The 19,445-nt window shown below is 46.5% G+C and overlaps 1 protein-coding gene across 1 annotated transcript in view; it reads left to right on the forward strand.

The window, feature by feature from the left end:
- The first annotated feature begins 1,424 nt into the window (after positions 1 to 1,424).
- LOC126530858 (uncharacterized) overlaps positions 1,425 to 19,445 on the forward strand; it is a 102,139-nt gene continuing 84,118 nt past the window's right edge. Inside the window, exon 1 of the mRNA XM_050178161.3 lies at positions 1,425 to 1,680. Coding sequence (XP_050034118.2) covers positions 1,536 to 1,680 — 145 coding nt within the window. The 5' untranslated portion in view covers positions 1,425 to 1,535. The remainder of the gene's footprint in view (positions 1,681 to 19,445) is intronic.

Raw genomic sequence — 19,445 nt, forward strand, 5'->3', positions numbered from 1 at the left:
TTGTCAGTGCTCGCACGAACCGGTGTGCCACGCATTTCGGAGACCAGGTGCACGCTTCGCGGCGGCGGCCCTAGATGGCACCGAGTGTGCTTAGGGAAGCGCAAAAGAGGAATCCCGCTGCAATAGACGCCCCATACATAACTCGTTTCGATGGCGGAAATACGTCGTGTGCCTACATTAATTCAATACTAAACTCATTACGATTGACAGTCATGGTGAGATGGGCTCCGTCAATTTTTGGCGTTTTTCTTCGTTGTATCGCGCCCACTGGGCCGTCACTGCTTCAGTTAATTGAGCAGGCTTTTCTAGGACTTAGCTGGACTGTCACCAGTCAACACCGCGAGTGACACGTCTTGTGAGGCATTAGGGAGAGCCACTCGGTATTTAAATTTATTTTAACTACAGGAATCTTGAGCAAGTTGACAAATGAGAGCTTCGAATTTTCCACTTGCAGTGTATTGAAGTGAATGTGGGGTATGCTCACGCGTTTTCAGCATTAAATAACGACTTCTAACTGGTTCTAGAGGGGGGAGTGCCATATTCTTAGCCGCAGCAGCGAAAATGATTTTTCTCTGATAACCACAGCCCGATTTGCGCTTGCACAAATCTTTTAGCTAATATGCAAAAGAGACTGGCCCTGCGCGGCAGTACCTTGGAATTACCTCTCTGCTCACACAAATCTGTCTGTGTCGCTAAATGTTTTAGAAAGGACTACTCTATGGTTTCCAATCAGCCGACGGCGTCATAAGTTACATCTCTAGTCCCGTTACTTTGCATCATGGCGATCCCAACCTGTTATCCTGAATGCTATCAAGCAACATGCTAAACGTGAAATGAAAGTTATTTTAGGCATGCGAATACTCGCGGTGCGCTATCAATGCACGATCAGGCAGGCAGTAAGTCGAGAACGGCGATAAATACTCAGTTGGAATTATTCATTTGTCAATTAGAAGACACACCAAGGCAGAAGCTCAATGACAAGTCCTGATGAAGTCTGATCTGCTCGCACTTTGGCCAGTGTAGACAGGCAAGTCGTATAGCTCTGCGGAGAAGCCACAGGCTCAATCCCTTTCAAGACGCGGATGAACTCGGGCTCACCGCCTTCGCGCACAATTCGTGCCGTTCTGCGCAGAGTATTTTCTCATGCCCAGTGGCCGCAGGCAGAGCGCCAAGTCGTTCCGCTTTCACCGGGGCGCCTACATCGACCTGTCCCGGACGTGACGTCATCAGCAAGAGAGAACTTCCGGTAGCCTGAACGTTCGAACCGGGCAGAACCGCGCGCGCGCGTGTGAGAAAGAGAGAGAGAGCTTTCGCAAATAAAAGACAAGGAGTAGCACTCAGTAAGAACGGCTCGCGGAGCGAGGGGAGCGAGGGCGAGGGGCGGGGGGGCGTGGCTAGACCGGGGCTCTGCTTCTCATGGCTCAGACTCCCGCGCGCCCAGAGTGCAGACCGGTGCTTGCGCGAGTGCACAGGGGCCGCATCCTTCCGGTGAGGGAAGTGAGAACGCAACACGCGGAAGCGTCGGGAGAGTGGCAATGTCCGGTTCGTGCTTGGCTTTCTGGACGCCGTCGTCGGCTACCACAATGTGGCGCGGTTTCTTCCGTCTCCTCCGCTGGACCTTGTTACTGGTGTCGCTCAGCGCAGCCTTGGCAGATGCCCTAGCCGTTACACCGCCAACGGGTAAGCTTGTTTACGCGATGCTGCGCGCCTGCCGGCGCGAGGATGCTCCGGCGTCGCCGGCGCCGTTCCTGTCAGTTATCAGATGCGCGCGCGCCGGACAACCTGATGACATGAAGCGCGCTTCGTCGTAATGCGTACTGCAACTGATATGGGTCAGCCACATAAGAAAATCTATAACGCAGCAGCGATGCCAGAGTTGCGCTATAGTTCCTGTGATCTAACCCGCTGCGGGTGGTTTGCTTGTTGTAGGGTTCAGCTGCTGAGCTGCAAGTAGCCGGTTTGTTTCCCGGCACGGCGGTGGCATACCGATACGGGTGGAATGCGAAGACGTCATGGCACCTTAGGTGGCAAAGCTTACTCTGGAGTCCCTTAATATATTCCGTCTCCTATAGCCCCTATGTCGTTTTTGCACGTTACGGCTCATGCATATGAATATACCTTTACTGCCTTATACCAGGCTTGGCGTTCTTGTAAAAGGTGAAGCATATAAGTATCATAAAGCTGACCTTTGCTGAGCGGTCGGGAATTCTAATATTGTAAGCCAGTGGTACCTTTATGTCAGGCTTTCCAATGCCGGCTTACCAAGCTAGGCGAAACGACCTGCTATTACGAAGTATCTTACACGATTTTATTTTTTTTTTGAGATGCAGGCGATACAGGTTTTGTCGTACGCCTTCCGAACGAGATGACGAGTACGCCATGCTTCTTATGTTTCCTATTGTTTGCACGTTTATTCGATCATGCGGTCAGATGAAGAATTATGTTAGAGCAGGGATACGTGGGCACGACTTCTTTCAGCAAATTATGTTCCGGCCATGTCATTAAAAAATTATGTGGTATGTGGTAGCACGAAACCTCCCAGGGTATTGCGGCAAGCTTTTGTGGCGGTGGAGATTTAAAGAAATATATATGGTGTTCTCTTTCCGCTACACGAGTGCAATCGACCGATCGGTAGCCGCATTGTATGCGCTGTCTTTCTTCCTTATACAGGTAGTCAAATGAACACGGCGAGCTTCGCCAGTTTCTGTATTTACCGATTTGATTCTTCATTAGGCACTTCTTTTAAGTTCTCTTCGTCCTCCGATTGGCCGAAATTGCTTAATGACAAAAACGCACTCACCGTTGCATGAATACACCTAGCCTTAACCTCTCTGGGTTTTTCCTTTCTAAAAGCGCAATGTCAAGCTGCTAAATAAATATATCCTCTGGCTGTATTGAACAAACCCACTGAAAGCTTCACAGAAATTAGAGCAAGGAAAACCCCTCGCCTCAGCAACGGAAACACCGGTCTTGTCTTACATGCCTCTCCATTCACAGCCAGGCACAGTCTCTGCTGTTGTAACCACAGAACGGCCGCAGAGGTAACAAAAATACGTTTATCATTCAAAGCAAGTTCATTGCCAGGGTGCAGCAATCCTGGAGTGGAACAGACACATGGTAGGAGATGCCTGCTTCGCGCATTTCTTTCCTCCAAGCATAGGATGGACGCCTTTAGGCTGTGGACCAAGTTCGATTGTGAATACAGCCGGTTAAAACTCGCGTTTGTATTTTTGAGACAAGTTTAATTGGTACACGACGGCGCCGTGTGGCGGTGCCTTTTGGAGTTCATTCGTGCACTACGAACTGTACTAAATGTCTAAGGTGATCTTTATGAAACGTTCTTTTGTCGCCAGGAGAAACATTTACATTGTTTGACCAGGGACTTTCTCTGAAAACATGTGAGCAAAGCAAGCACATCACTCGCATAAACCTTCATTATAATGTTCTGTGAACCTTAGACATTCAAGCTGAAGTTCCTAGATTGGCATGACCATACATGAGGTATCCATGCTCAGCTGCTCCAATTTTCACGTATTATACGCCTGCAGTTTTAATGTAGAAGAATAGATCCGTGTGCCTCCTTTTCATTACCGCATTTCTTTCTTTTTACTTGGTGTAATCTGTACTTACCTTGTAGGTGGTCTATGCAACATGTTGTGACCTATGTATTTCCCGCCCTGCTAAAATTCCCAACGGAAGTTGCAATATAAATAAATAATTAAATAAATAAATTGGTGCCACGCAGTCACCTTCGCCGTAAGTTTCGCGTGGTCTTCAGGCCACCACCTCATCTTCAGCTTCACCTCGGGTACACTGGGTAGAAAAAACAAAACTTTCATCACCACCACCTCCTACGGATCGAAAGCAAGTCTCTGCGGCAATGTGCGAGTTGGGATGGCCGTACCAGCAACTGATCAATAGCGCAAACCTCGCGCTTGGCGGATTGTGCGGAATCAAGCGCACCCCGCAGGCGCTGCGAGTGGAGGCGCCTGTGTATATGTATATACTTCGCAGGTCACAGCAAGCAATAGTGAGGCGGGCGTAGATGACGTCGTGTGCATTGCAGAGCAGTTCTCGAGAAGTTGGCGGCGTCCGCCATGAGAGTCGTTCATTGCGACAGCAGCAGAGTTCAGAGCCAGAGGATTTGCGAAAATCTTACTGGAATGTCAGACACGGCTATCTGTGCCTGCTTCAACTGTGAAGAGACAGTCGAACGCGTGCCATATTTTTTTTTTTCTTTTTTGGTCCGGGAATCATTGTGACATCGCACGTGACGTTCTTGAGAGCGTGTTAAACCGATTTTCAGAGCGCGTTAAACTGTTAAACCGAAATTAAACCGATTTTCAAAGAAAAAAAAGACTCTTTCACTAGGGCACCACGCGCCGCAGGTTTACACACCGACGCGGGCGTTGCTGCGGTTTATGAAATCAACTGGCCTCTGGCCTCGGTAACCGATTGCAGGCATGATGTGATGAACAACTGCATGTGTTCGCACTCATGGCCCCTTGATTCCTCGCCCTCCTTTGTTTCTTTTAATCCCTTAACCCCCTTCCCCCGGCGTAGGGTAGGAAACCGGACAGGCGTCTTCCTGACCTCTCTACTTTGCCTTCCTTCTTTTTCTACTCCTTCTCCTGCGGCCATTGCTATTTTGCGTGCATGGTTTGTCAGGAAGCCGTCGTTTGATGCACATCTGGACATCACAGAAGCGAGGAGCAGCAGGGATGTCAGCTGTCGTTCACTTTCTTATCGGGAAGCAAACTTTTGGACGGACTAGGCAAACAGTGGTGCCAAGTGCTTTATTGAGTATTGCGGATCGAAAGGTGCAATTTTATTGTGAAATATGAACGAAACCCAAGCATCTGTACAAGGGCTAAATATTATTTTAACGTTGTCACAAGTAAAGCGAATGTCACTGACTACTAACCGTTTGCTTTTTACTTGTCTTTTTTGTCGATGCGCGGCGCAGATATCTTCGTTTTCTCGCCTTTGTGTGATATCCGATTTTGTAATTGGCATAACTTTAACATAGCTTTTTTTGTTTTCGCATTGCCTACCACCAACTTTGTGCCTAACGTCCAGCTCTCTTGCAATTTTTAAATCACTTCTTCACATTTGAGTCATCACGCACCTTCAGCTCCACGCGCTGAAGCTTTACAGGACCGTAAGAAACACTGGCGTGAAGAACGTTTCGGCGCTTGCCTAGATTAAACCAGCAATCATGTAGCCATAAGAGCCAATTATAAAGCAATCCGGTCTGCTTCCTCGCCTTTCGGTCCTGAACATTATATTGTGTTTTTCTCGGTGTTTCAAACCTTAGAGTAAGTTTCAGGTCGCAAGAATACCTCGCACCATAATATTGCTCAGAAAGTAAACAGTGCAGAATGTTGAAAGGAGGTAGATAACATAACGCGGCCCTCCGGTGTTAGCTGTTGGTGCCTACCCCAGATGGCCTTCAGGGGAACCAGCAGCTGAGGGGAATCGAATCCCGGCCATGGCGGCCGCATTTCTTTGGGGGGGCAAAATGCAAAAACACCCGTGTACTTAGATTTAGGTGCACGTTAAAGAACCCTAGGTGGCCGAAATTTCCGGAGTCCTCCACTACGGCGTGCCTCATAATCAGAAAGTGGGTTTGGCACGTATTACCCCATAATTTATTATTTTTTAGGGGAAACAGCAACGCATTTATCAGTGTTCCGCGTAAGGCGTCTGTGTGGAAATTTTAAGCACAAGCCCCAGGCGAGAATGCCCGGGGCGTCACTGCTAAAGAAATTCGGTAATCAGTAAATGCGCTTCATGTACGATGCGCCCGCCGAGCTGAATCGCCTGAAGAAAGATTGCAGTGCCCGACCGTTATACGGTGATCTCGAAAACGAAAGCATTCGTGCAGGTAATAACGTCTCTTTACTTTTTATTAAAGTGTTTGTTATTACTACTCTCGCTCTTGCAAATTGCATCCATTATTCTTAAACAATTTTTGCGTGATGTTACAGAAATAAGCAGCCTGGCATGCGCTGAAGCATTGTGAAGCGTACGTGCGCGTTTTCGACGCAAATGTCGCTGGAGCAGCTTTCTCGAAGAATGCGTTCATTTATTGAGCTATGAACTTGAAGGATAGGCAACTTCGCGGAATTATAACGCGTATTTTAATGCGACGAGAACTTTCAACATCGGTTGTCGAGTGCGATAACGCTCATTTTGCGGCTTTGTGGCATGCTCTTTCTCCTTCTTTATATTTTTCTATTCTTCTTTTCTAGTTCATCCGACATGCGGTGGGTCTTTCTTTCTCTCCCTACAGCCGTATTCTATTCTTAGTCTCAGTAGTACCCCTATCCTTGTGATCTGTCATTTTGTTCTTTCTTTTCTGTATGATTCTTATCGTTAATTATTGCTTCTATCAAAACATAAGCAGATGGTGGCACTTGCCGGCCTGTTTCTTCCCTTATTTCTCTCTATGTCCTTTGTATAAACGTTTTCAAAACAACCAATAACAATAATAATGTGCGTAAATATTTACACTCTAATATTGACGACCCTTAGTAATCTTCCTGGTCGGTCGTACGCAACCAACATGTCTGTATTTCCTTGACATTTATGTTGCTTCCTTTGAAACAATGTTGTTTCCAAATGCAGCAGTACCTCCTTTTCTTGGTCTGGTGCTAATGGTTTCTTTTAGTGTCTTTAGGAAACGCTGATAACCATTATTGTCTATACTGAAAACGCTATTTAACATGACATCGTCGACATCATTGGAAGTTACTAAACTGAGATTAACAAGCACTTTAAGTTTCTTGGACTCGCCGGTGCAATTGCGCCAAATCAGTTCTTGCTGCGCTTTATGTCGTATTATCTCGCACAAATAAGCTTGAAAGGATAGCAGACACAAAATAACAAAAAATGTCCCTTTGTCTATTAATTTCACTTTCTGAACCAGCCTGTTTTGCCGGTATGCGGAGCTACAACGAACCAAAGTGCGTTGTCGAATGTACTCCGTGCTTGATGGGGGGGTGGCATGTGCAAAGAAAAGTTGCCTACGTCGTCGAAAAACGCATCTATTGGGAAGAAGAGCATTTCATTTTGCAACTAGTTTTTGAGCTCAGCTCTTAATCGCCCGTTCATGCAGCGAGCATCGGCGTAACCGAGGGAACGAACACAGCGAAAGATGAAAGCGAACGCGGGGCGCAGCGGGGGATGGAAGAGGCGAGAAGGAAAGCGGAGATGAGGGTGCAGCGGACCGATGAGGCGGAAGGCGGAGGATGGTATGGCGAAAGCGTGAGAAGAAAAAACGCGCCAACGATGGCTACGAGATGGCGCCAGAGTAGCGCGCATATTGTGGAAGGTCTGCCGGCGGCGGCTGCTGTGAATCGCGCCCACGCGTCACCCACGCGCTGGCTCTCGTGATAGCCAGATTAGCGAGGCAGTCGCGTGGAACCTCGCATCACCTGCGACGTACTGCACCAGACCGATTGTCCGCGCCAGCCAATATATCGAGAAATGAAAACGCGTAAAGGGTTGCGCTCGGATTTCGCATTAGGGAGTATCGTAAACGCTGGTGAATTTTTTTATAGCGATTTAAAAAGAGGCCTTTAGGTTACTTTTCGTGAGCATTATGGATTTCCTTTTTCCGCCATTGGGCAGTACTCGGTATTTCCCAAACGTCTTCATGAAAGTCAGTCACGAATGGCCTTTTAATATACGGCACTGAGAGGCTCGGCCTTCCGGTTCCCACGTGGGAGCGGCCCGCTTCGTGAAGACTCACGACCTGCAGGACTTCATTAAAGTTTTACCATACCATACCATACTGAAACGCACCTATTTAGTTAACGCGGCAAGCTATAGAAATAATTTACGTTCAGCGCTAGTCCGTTATCTGTGAAGGTCCTCAATACGGTTCCGGTTTTATTGTACTCAAACGCAACTGTTGTCTTGCGTTTCTGGTTCATCAAGGTAAAAAATCGCCTTGGTCTATAAGTGTGTGGTCATGCGAGCTCAAAACAATTTGCTTTCTCGCGACAAATCACTTTACGTTGTCCTCTGTGTTCTTTCTTCTTTGCCTTCCAGCGTATACAGGCCTCATTCCACCTGTCTGGTGTGGTCAGGTTCATAGAAACATAAGTTGTTATTTATTTATCTGGTTCTTCTATGCTATCACGCATACACAAACAAGGAGTCAACACGATATATTTAGCAAGTGCCGATCCTCAGCGGTGCGCCATGTTCCATCCTTAAGTATAAATTACAGAGAAAATTGCGTGAAAGAAATTGCCGGCATAAGACATGACTGGCACCTCATCACTATAAAACTGCGTCACTTCAAGTATCGTCAATTTCTTCATCCTTAAAATGTTTTTTCGCTCTTTCATATCCGCTATACCGCTTACAACTAGAATTATATATTTCTTGCGCACCTCTGGTGGTTGCCACCTCATTTCCTGGTAGACAGGTCCTTGGTGTCAGAACCGAGAGCAATTGAGACTTCCAGGGTTCGATTTCCTGCTTTAGGTGTGCTGAAAGAATGACTTTTCTTTCCCATTTTTTTTTACTTCATAACGATTGAAGAATGGCGTTTTCTGACATTTTTGGCACCTCACTGAGGAGTATGGCAGAAGCGCAAGTTTCTTAATCTACGTAGGTTAAGCTTGCTTGCACCCACCGTCGTGGTATAGTGGCTTAGGCGTTGCGCTGTAAGCCCGAAGGACGCGGGGGAAATTCCGAGTGCGGAGACCGCAGTTCAATAAGGGCGAAATTGAAAAACGCCCATGTACCATGCATTGGGTGAACGCTAAAGAACCTCAGGTGGCCGAAACTAATCTGTAGTCCCCACTGATCGCATCGTGGTTTTGGCACGTAATACCACAGAATGGTTCGATTGAATAAACGCTTATTTATGCGGTTGCTGGATTAGTTCTGGATGGCTTCCTCAGTCCAGGAATAGTTCTTTTTTTTTTTAAAGCTTGCTTGCCACAGTCGGCTACTACTACAATTCTGATAACATAGGATCTGACCAGCTTCTGGTCTGCACAAACGTCCAGCTCAAGACCGCGTGCCAAACATGCAGTGCAATGCTGATCATGCTGCCTTTTAGTACTCCCTTGTAAACGACTCTTGATCATTTTAACCAGTGCGGCAACGTGGCAGTCACTAACACGTTTAATTTTTCATTGTCTTCTCATTCATCGCCTCTCTCTTCTGCGTTCCTATTGTTTCTCAATTTCTTTTTTTTTCCAACAACAGGCAAGCATTGTACCCTTCCTGGTGACATGGTGTGCCAACACTTCATTTGAAAAGGCTGCGCTAACTTCTTCTTCTCCATGCTGTTGGAAGTGGTCGGGAAGCTGCTTCCTCTTGCTCCATCCTTCGTGACTTTCTTTTTTTTTTCTCCTCGCAAACTAAGTAATAACAGCCCCTGCATCTGAGGCTTTAAACTTCCTCAGTTCAGCGATGCAACGCCTTCTTGCTCGCCACCGCACACGCGCGGGCGCTGTCAGTGAATCGAACGGCTCTTCCCGCTTGCCTGTCAGCTTTACGAGCCTCGCTCAACGTGCCTTCCAAGCGCCATCGATCGTCAGGCCTCCGCGGCACGCTCTAACGCAGTTACCCGGCACCGCCACCGTTTGTCCGCTATTTGCCCAAGTATTGTGTCGTTTTCGCAGAGTTGAAAGCCAGAAAGAAACCGCCTCTCTCTCTCTCTCTTCTTTTTCTATTTCGCAGCTAACGTCGTTTGCTTCGCACCGAGCTTCGCCTACAACAAAAGCTCGCGCGTTTCCACGCGAATGCGAGGGCGCTGACAGAGCCGTCGGCATCGCTAATAAATTATACGGGTTTCCGCTTGGGGAGTTCGGAATCAAAAATATTTCGGGCAGTTTTTTTTTCAGAGGCTGGTTTTGACGAGTCACTTTGATTTCCGCTACGAATAATTTGCTGCTTTGCTGCTTAATGCTGCCTACTTACTCCACGATGAAACAAAATTAATTTGTACCTGGAAGTAAGAAGACGGAGTAGTTACAAAAATTGTTGCATGGTCAGTACTATTGACCGCGCAAGGCCACTGATTCGTTTCGTTTAAGTGTCATTGCAGAATTTTATTTATGACGTTGTTGTGCCTTACTGACAGAAAGATTGCACGTTGTTTGTGCAGTTGCACGAGCGTGTTACGGCTCTGGCTAATCTGAGACGGGTTCATGGAATGAAGGCAGCTGAAAATGAAGCACCAATTTATTTCAGTGTTTGAAACGAATTTTCCCTTTCGTAACTTAACCATAGTGAAATAAATTCTGCCCTTCCACTTAACTTCGTAGCGAGGTAAATGCCCCCATGAAGTTCGTCCGTTGCCGGACCTAGTCGTCGGACGATGCGACTCTCCTAAGGCCGGTACTTTTTCAGGAGTGTTTTGACTTCTGCGCATTCCCACAGAAGGCGACTAACACTCAGAGTTACCTACTTTGCGCGTGCGCATCATCTCACTTGCAGAGGTGATTGTGGTTGGGTGGGGTCACGCGTAACCTTCGCCTCTGCCATCCTGGTGCCTGGTGATACAAAATTTGGACAAATTATCCTTGAAGGGACAGTAAACACGCTAAAAACAACAAACCGACTTGCAGTATTAAAGTAATAAGTCAAAATATTCATTTCGTTCACTTTCCACGAGAAGGCTGAAACTCAATTAAAAGGGTCCGCTAAAGAATACCGAAGGCCAGTGAGATAGACCTAAATTCCGGGGCATTGGCGTTGCTACTCGTCAACGTGACATTCCAAATATCAAGGTACTTTCTCGCTTCTGAGCCGTTTCGTCGCAGGAGAAGCTCTCGAAACATGCAAGGTTGAGCATTTTAGTAGCTTCAAAACTCAATCTAATCCTTGATTACCCGTAAGCAACTAACTACACCTCAGCAGACGGTGCCGAAATCCATCAGTACGCGTAACGTTGCCGGTAAAGGAGAGAAGCGAGGAACGAAGATTACGCGCACCGCGCACAAGATACACATCCACAAAAACGAAGATACACGTACACACGCACCCAGTGCTCTCTCTCTCTCTGTGTGTGTGTGTGCGTGTGCGTGTGCGTGTGCGTGTGCGTGTGTGTGTGTGTGGGTGTGTGTGTGTGTGTGTGTGTGTGTGTGTGTGTGTGTGTGTGTGTGTGTGTGTCCTCGTTCTTTACTCCTGTCCGCGTCTTCACCCCCTGGGGCCAACAGGCTCCAGCGGCAACCTTACCGAAATCCATGATGTCATAGCGAGCTGGTGCGAGTAATTCATGGCGGCAGTTGCCGAGCGGTCTTTTGTATTCCCTCTCCGCGCCACGGCTGTGCCGGGAGATGCCCCGCTACGTCTACTGGGCGTGACACCGGCGCCAAGATGGGATGGCATTCTCAGGATCGGCCCGATCCACTCCCTCGAAGCAGCACACTGACAGCGGTGATTGCACCGCTTCCGCGCAGTGCAATCAAAACGCTGTTCTTTTCGTTCGTGAAGGCTGTTTGCCGTTTCCTGGCCCCTTCATAGGTTCCAACGTCAAGATTTGGTGACATGGGACTTTACAAACAGTTCTAACGTAAGGGCGTTTGTCTGAATACGGGTTGAGATGTTCGATGCCTATACAGAGCAAAACGACCTCACCAGCGGCTGTCGAAAAGCCAAGAAGCCTACGCCATACCATCCTTAGTTCGGCGTTCCACACATCGTTCGCAGTCAGTTTCACGCAGCTGTTCTCAAGCACCATCGCATTCGCCTACGCGCTGCTGCAGCAGTTTGTCTTTTTCTGATACTGCGTCACCTAACGAGTTCACCGCCGGATAATGTTACGCATCTTCGGCACCGTTACTGTCAGAATGATGCGTTTTATGAAAATTATGGCAAGGGAAGGTGGCAGCTGTGGTGGTGGCGCGTTGGCTGTAGCGTGTTGCTGTTGTGCACGAGGTCGCAGGTTCGATTTACAGCCGTGGGGACTGCCATCCGGTTAGGACGGAATGCAGAAATGCTCCTGTAGTTAGATTGAGGTGTGCGTTAAAGACGCCTAAGTGTTAATGATTATTCCGAATCATCGAATGCGGCACGTTTCATAGCCCCAAGTCAGCTTCTTTGGATGCTGAAGCTTACCAGATTGGTGATGAAGAAGGCCCTTGCCGTTCTTGCAATAAACCTTTAATAAACGTTTAGCTTAGAAGTAACATTTACCGTCAAAATTAGCTGATTCGGGGTCATGCTCTCTATGCAATTAGGGCGAAGAGATTGCATGACTTACAGCGAGCATAAAATGTTCCTATCACGTACTTTAATAGAACTTTGCTCGCAGTGACCAACAGTGCATGCATCTTCTTCTAATAAAGCACCCACGAAGAAATATCCATACGATTCCTCAATATACATTCTATTTAAATTTTTTTTGCTAATACATGACGTTGTACGAATTTCAGGAGAATGTCATTAGTTTCCACTGCTCTCCAAGCCGAAAACACAAAAGAAAATTGTATTAGTTTAAGCCTAAACAGATAGTTGTTCAATACTGTGCTAGTTTGCGTTGATGACAGATCACATTTGGTATGGACTGTTTCGGAATGCCGACGTAATCAACCGTCGTCCACGACGATAACTAAGGCAGCGCTACATTTCTGTGCGAGCACAAGTGTATACAGCCCACTTTACTACTGACGTGTTCGTACGTCGGTACGTACTCGTACATCAGTACGTGTAGGTACCTTGCGTCTATTATAACAAGCTGGATTTACTGCTGACTGACCTCCTCGTCCTTTGACTTTCTCCTGTTTATCCCTTTCTCTTCCTCTACGGGAACAGTATCAGTATATGTGTCTGACTCAGTACATGAAGGAATACGCAAACCTATGGACTAGGATGAATCAAGGAAATGAATAACATTCAGCAAGTATACAAGGTTCTCTAAGTGTTTTACTTTACCTAGGCTTTTTTTCGCTGTTTTATTCTTGAGAGCCTTCAACAGAACCCACTCAGCCACGACTGCTGCTTGTTGTTACCGTGTTTATCGACCCTGAAATATCTTGCAACACTCGGTGGCGTCTGGGTATACGAACAAGTTTTTTTTCATTATCGAGAGGCTGCAATCATAATCTATAAGTTCAAATTAAGAATGATTTAAGAGAAGTGCAGTGACAGAAGCGGCAGGCACAACTTCTGCCTGACACTCAACAAAGGTAGAGCGCTGCGGTGAAGGCAGCGCTGAAGCTAAGCAGCATGCACCTCAATTATTGGCCCTCCCACCAACACCACAGTGCCCTCCCGCCCCGACAAAACGCATGCATAGTGTTTCAATGCAGCTGTTCTGAAAATTAATAAAAGGCAGTAGCTAGCATGCCATTAAAAACTGAACAAAATTTGCATAACAATTGAAACCCTGTCCCCAGCTCTTCTCTCATTGCACTCCAACTATGTATGTAGACGGCCAATCTGAAGAAACAAACATAGACGAAAAGGTACTCAAACTGGGGATAACGAATGCTGCAGGAAAGAAAAAGATGACTAAGCATGTACTATACAAGTGAACGCCTGCACTTCCGACTTATCACAGTGATAGTTACGGAAGAAGAACGACCACTGGATCCCGCAAACTGGAAAATCGGGCTTTTTGCCTGAGTACTAATTGAATGCCGGATTCCTCCGCACAGCGTACTCTGACCTACTTTCACCCCTATTTTGTCTACTGCATGTCTTTTCAAGGCTTTGTTATGGCTTTCGTTGCATAATGCAGTACCGCGAACATGCGGGGCTAAAGCGTATAGGTAACAAAACAACATTAGTGAGACGCTGGCCCGACTCGGAAGTATAACGAGTTTTCCCTGCAACATTCGGAGGCTTCTTCGCTCCGTCTTACTCTTCCTGCTTGCGCGCAAATGGAAATAGAATAGCGCCAAAGGCACCCGAATTACTGTTGTCTTGCTTGTCTTTGAGTAGTGAGGGAGCAGCGCTCTCAATCTGGTAGCGTGGTTGTTGCGACGAATGGTGCAACACCGTAATTATATACGACTAACGACCTTCCACGTGTTTGTTCCTTGCGCGCCTGCAAGCGCTAACTCCGTTTTCCTGTTACTGCGTTTTCTTCGTCGTCCTTCCCGGCCTCTTTTCCACAGTTTGTGTGTTTTTCTTAATTTTCTTTCGTTTCTATTCACCGCGTCAGCGTTGTGTGTTTTGTTAGATCCGTTTCATTATCTTTCTTTTCTCCAGGGGCGCGATCGGGGTGGGGTGTCTTCAGTGAACAATCACGTTCAGAAATAAAGAAAACAGAGAAAGCAAATAAAAAAAAGCCCGCCTAATTTCAACGTTGTTAGCAAACTCTGCCGCTTTCGTTTCTTCACACTTTGATGAAGCGCAACGTGCGAGTTACACTGGCGCCCCCTGCTCGCTGAAGCACGCTGCCTAATTAACGTGGCGTCTCCTCTTTCTCTTTATGCAGCGCGGCCGCGGCTCGCCACTTTGGCGCTTTCTTTGTTTCTCGTGTTGTTTTTTTTCGTTTCTTCTTTCAGTCCATGAATCAAGATTTTATCTTTGCGCCGCAAATCTGAGGCCAGATTTCTTTTTATGTGCTCTGTTTGACACCTAGGCTTAACGAAACCGTGTAGGCATTGTGTTCAGAAACGGCCCAATATGCTAGCATAATAATTCATAATAGCGTAATATAATGAGAATCTCGCGAAGTTGAAGTTGTGGTGGTTCTCGTAGGCAAGGGGAAGGCGTTGAAGCGGAGGGGGAATGTGCACGTTAGGCGTGTGGCTTGAGAGAGCATGTAAAATTTGTTCACGTTCATGGGGATGTGGGTTTGTATTAATTATGCGTTTGTGCTGTGTACTTGTGCAGTGTGCTGCTCGCGCAAACACACACAAACACGCACACACTCGCGCGCAGCAGAAGCAGCAGCAGCACCACCACCACCACCAGCACCACCACCACCACCAGCACCACCACCACCGCTACCACCCAGTGTTTACTTTGCTTGCAGGAAAAAAAAAATACACAGTCGAGTGTAACCTAACCACATCCACTGGACTGTAACAATTTAACGTACCAATGGAAGAACGCCTGACATTTTTGTTTACTATATCTCAGCATAAGTTCTTAAAAGTGTGGCCTTAGTAAACTACAGAGTACAGCGCACTTTGCTGTGGCATTTGCGTCTAGTACTTCATCAAAGGTATCTTCAGGTGCCAAGAAACAACACAAAACACGCAAGAGAAAACAACGGGAAAGCGCACCACTCACAACTCCTTTGTTTTTTACGGAAGACACGTACATATGTACATTCAGTCAGTGCCTGCGCAACAAGTCCATTCACGCATCAAGTGAGGAAAGAAAAGGAACGCTCAACCAACGTTTTTCTCTGACTTAGACAATGATATCGGCGTTTCACCAACGGACAAGCTACCCTTTTTACTCATATAGAAGGCTTCCATAATTTTGTATCTGTACTTCTGGTCGCAGTCCGTGCGCCAGAAAAGCATGGCTCTCAAGAACGCGAGGGACAGTTTCTAATATGCTTAAGTAAATTTGGGCCCACTTTATCTTGCTCAACGTTTCGTTCATGTTCCTTGATCCGCTCATTCACACATCGCCTAGTTTGTCCTATATAGGAACGACGGCAAGAGAGGGTAATTTCATACACTACCCCTACAGCACACCTCACGAGCTGTCGCCCATGCTTGGTTCCGCAGCTGCTTTCTTTTTCTTATTCCTATCCTTTCCCTATGCTAGAGCAAAGGCCTCTGAGCTGGGCGACAGTTCATGAGATGTGCCGCAGGGGTAGTCTACTAAATTTGCCTCTCTTGTGGTCGTTCCTATATAGGACGGGCTGGGCTCTCTATAATCAACCGATCAGGGAACACGATCGAAACGTTGAGCAAGATAAAGAAGGCCCAAATTCACCTAAGCATACTAGAAAATGCTCCTCACGCTCTTGTGAGCCATTCTTTTCCGACGCACAGTTTCTCAGAACCAGAAAAGATACAAAAGCTAGGGAAATTATGGAAGCATTTTATATCACTAAGAAAGGTAGCTGTTGTGTAAGTGAAACGTCCGTATCATTGTATAAGTCAGAGAAAAAGTTTGTTGAACGTTGCTTATCTTACCGGCACTTGATGCTTGAATGCGCTTGTTGTGCAGGTGCTGATTGAATGTACATATGCACGCGTCTTGTGCAAAAAAAAAAAAAAAATATTGTGCTTCGGCGCCTTAGTATAATTATAATGAATGGATACCAACTTGTCCAACAATAAGTTCTCTTAATGCATCTAGTACATGATCTTCTTTTTGACGATGCAGTGGGGCAACGTGACTGCTTTCGGAATGTTTCTGCGTTTGCACACCAGCAGCTCAACTGCTGCGAGTCTCCCGACGCCACCAAGGATCGCACCGCACATGCCCACTGCGGACTCAAAGCCGTTTCTTTTTCTTCTTTTTCATTACGTCGCGCTCTGAAAACCGCGTTTTGTGAAACAGATAGAGACTACCGTATTAAAGTTGTAGGAGACGAAACGACTGAAAAGAAAGAAAAGTGAACTTAGCGACTCTCGCGCTGAATGCATCCGCACGCACAACTTGTCGCTGCATCTTTACCTTTTTATAGCTGCTTTATGTCGAGAGGAACGCGCTCGAGCGTAGAGGTTATGAATGCACCAAGTCGGCGCTTTAGCGTTTGCCTCGCTACCATTTCCGCGAAGCCAAGCGAGTCGCAGGAAAGAAGAAGAAAGCATGCGCGGAAGTGGAAAGTTGGTAAAGCAATAACACTAGAGAGGCGCCAGTTTCGTGCTTCTTGAGGACATCACTAAATTAAAAACGAATAAGAGGTAATGAACAACGCCACGAGGAGCAGTTCAAAAATACAGAAACGCCTTTCACCGAGCAGAAGAGGCGGCCGTCTTCTCATTGCCTTGAGTAGCGACATTCTTCTTTTTCTTTTTTTTTTCAATGTTTGCATTTCTACGCCTCACGACGCCCCCCGTCCTGCCGTTTTCTTCCGTCTCTCGTTTTGCAGTTAAGGGGATGGCAAGCTCACCCGCGTGGCGCCTACGTCGCCGATGTACGACGACGGTGACGTGACAAACCATCGCGCGTCGTACATCTCTGTCGCGGTGACTTGCCGCGATGACGACAACACTTGTGAGTTTATTCTGATCGGCGGGTGCAGTGGAAGCTCCTGTGTTCGCAGCGGGGTTATATAAAACTGACCATCTTTCATCCAGCTGCTACATGTCCCCTGCTAGCACAGAGAATGCATGACAGCAAAGAAACTCGGTTTTTCATTTTTTTTTAGTAACTCGTTTTTCTTCTGGCCAGCTGTAACACAAGGCCGCAGGAGCTCGAGTTTCCAGTTATTTATATGGCGCGGAAAGCGTAGCGCCTTTTAGTCTAAAGGACCCAACTGCTCTTATTAAGCTACCCGTCGATAAAGTTAAATTAAGTTATGGGGTTTTACATGCCAAACCTGCTTTCTGATTATGAGGCACACCGTAGTGGGGGACTCCAAAAATCTGGACCACCTGGGTATCTTTAACGTGCACCTATATCTAAGTACACCAGTGTTTTCGCATTTCGCTCCCCATCGAAATTTGATATCGCGACCTCGTGCTTAGCAGTCCAATACCATAACCCGTCTATAAAGCGTGCAGCGAGTTGGATCTAAACGCACTGCGTACTAACATCAAAATTATGTTCGACATTAACTACTGATGAAAGATCTGAAGAAGTGCTACCAAGACATTACACAATGTGAAAATATCAACAAATGAGCCGGTAGACTCCAACGCTTGCTGCGTCTTTCAGCTCGCCGCAACCATAGAATTCTCTTACAGTGGATGTGGTTATCTTTCTTTTTTTTTTTTTCATTCATGCTTAGACCAAGAAAACTGTAATATTGTAGTGTCCTGGGTTAGTGTGCGGGAATGCGACAGAAGAATGATATATTAAATGCAAGCAACTTCTTATGTGTCTGAATGAGCAGTCTGGCCTCTTTTTTAATCTTGAGCAACACTAGCATTATATGAAATTGCACTTATAGGCGGACATGTCTATCTGCTTCCTTTCATATGTAGCCAAGGAGGTTGCAACCAATAGACGGTATGCTATCATCTCGCGGCTATACACAAATCCAGACGCTATATAATCGCTGTGGTGACGCTGAATGAAAGGTATTTCATTTGATCTCTGTATCTTTCTTTAATCTAGAATGCAATTTTGTTATCTTTTCTCTCTCAACGAGTACGACGAGTTGGCTTTTCGAGAAGTGCGTGAAGCTGTCCGCATTTACATTGCTTCTGGCGTCGAAAGCGTACACAAGATCCCACATGTGAAATCAAACTGTGCAAAAAACGTTGTACTTACGACTCGTATACCCTTTGTGAATTTCTTCGTGAGGCAATAATAACTTTTTCTTAGGCCTGTTGGCATCTGCTTAACGTAACCCTTTTTGGCCAAAAACTCGAAAATGAAAGATAACAGTGAGAGGAACGAGTGGAAAAGGAAAGGCGAGTGCTTCACTCACAACTGTTTACACCAAAGCAGGACATCATATATGTCTATATATATATATATATATATATATATATATATATATATATATATATATATATATATATCAGGAGAAGCCGACAAAGACACCAAGGAAAACGCAAGAGGAATTACTTGTACTTAATAATTTGAATTACAGAAATGATCAATTAATGGCAATGAAAGTGGATGAAAAAGCTTGCCGCGGGTGGGGAACAATCCCACGTCTTCGCAGTATGCGTGCGGGCTCTAACCAGTTGAGCTACCGCAGCGCGGTTTCCCCATATATATATATATATGTACTTACTTACAATTTAGGTAGTTTTTTTTGGCAGTAGACATTTGCTGCAGCTATGCTATCTAATCGTCGTAGCCATCGCTCCAATAAAAAAAAAATGCCGCCTTCGCTTCATAATAGCGCATGGCAGCTTTGTCAAACCGTGACTTCGCCCGCATTCGGCTTACACATGGCAGGATGATTCGCACTGTTTAAGTTTTGTTAGCGTTTGGAACGCATGGTGAACATTTTATTGCGATAGCAACTACATGGACACTCGTGGAACCTTCTCGCCGTCGCAGTTGGCGCTGTCGTCATGGTTGCTGGCGCCGTATCGACGTGCGTGCGCAGTGCTCGTGTGAGGGTGTCAGGAGGTTTCCAGAGACGTGAAGTAGCATCTTGCTGATAAAGTGACGAAGCCAAGCGGACGCACCGCTCAAACGACTCTGCCGGAGTTGGCCAGCTTTATTGAGGGGTGATAACATCCTAGTTCTCGCGTCCACTGCTGGCATGAGCGTTATGGGCAACCACGTTGAGCATTCCTGTACAGTAGCCGTGGGTGTACCGCACACACTGGTCAGGGCGAAATGAATAAAAAACGACAAGCTAAGATCCGTGTTATTCTTTCTGTGGACGCTGACAAACGCCGACTGGCTTTGCCTCCGTCTCA

Source organism: Dermacentor andersoni, chromosome 5 (genome assembly GCF_023375885.2).
Source record: "Dermacentor andersoni chromosome 5, qqDerAnde1_hic_scaffold, whole genome shotgun sequence".
NCBI lineage: Eukaryota > Metazoa > Arthropoda > Arachnida > Ixodida > Ixodidae > Dermacentor > Dermacentor andersoni.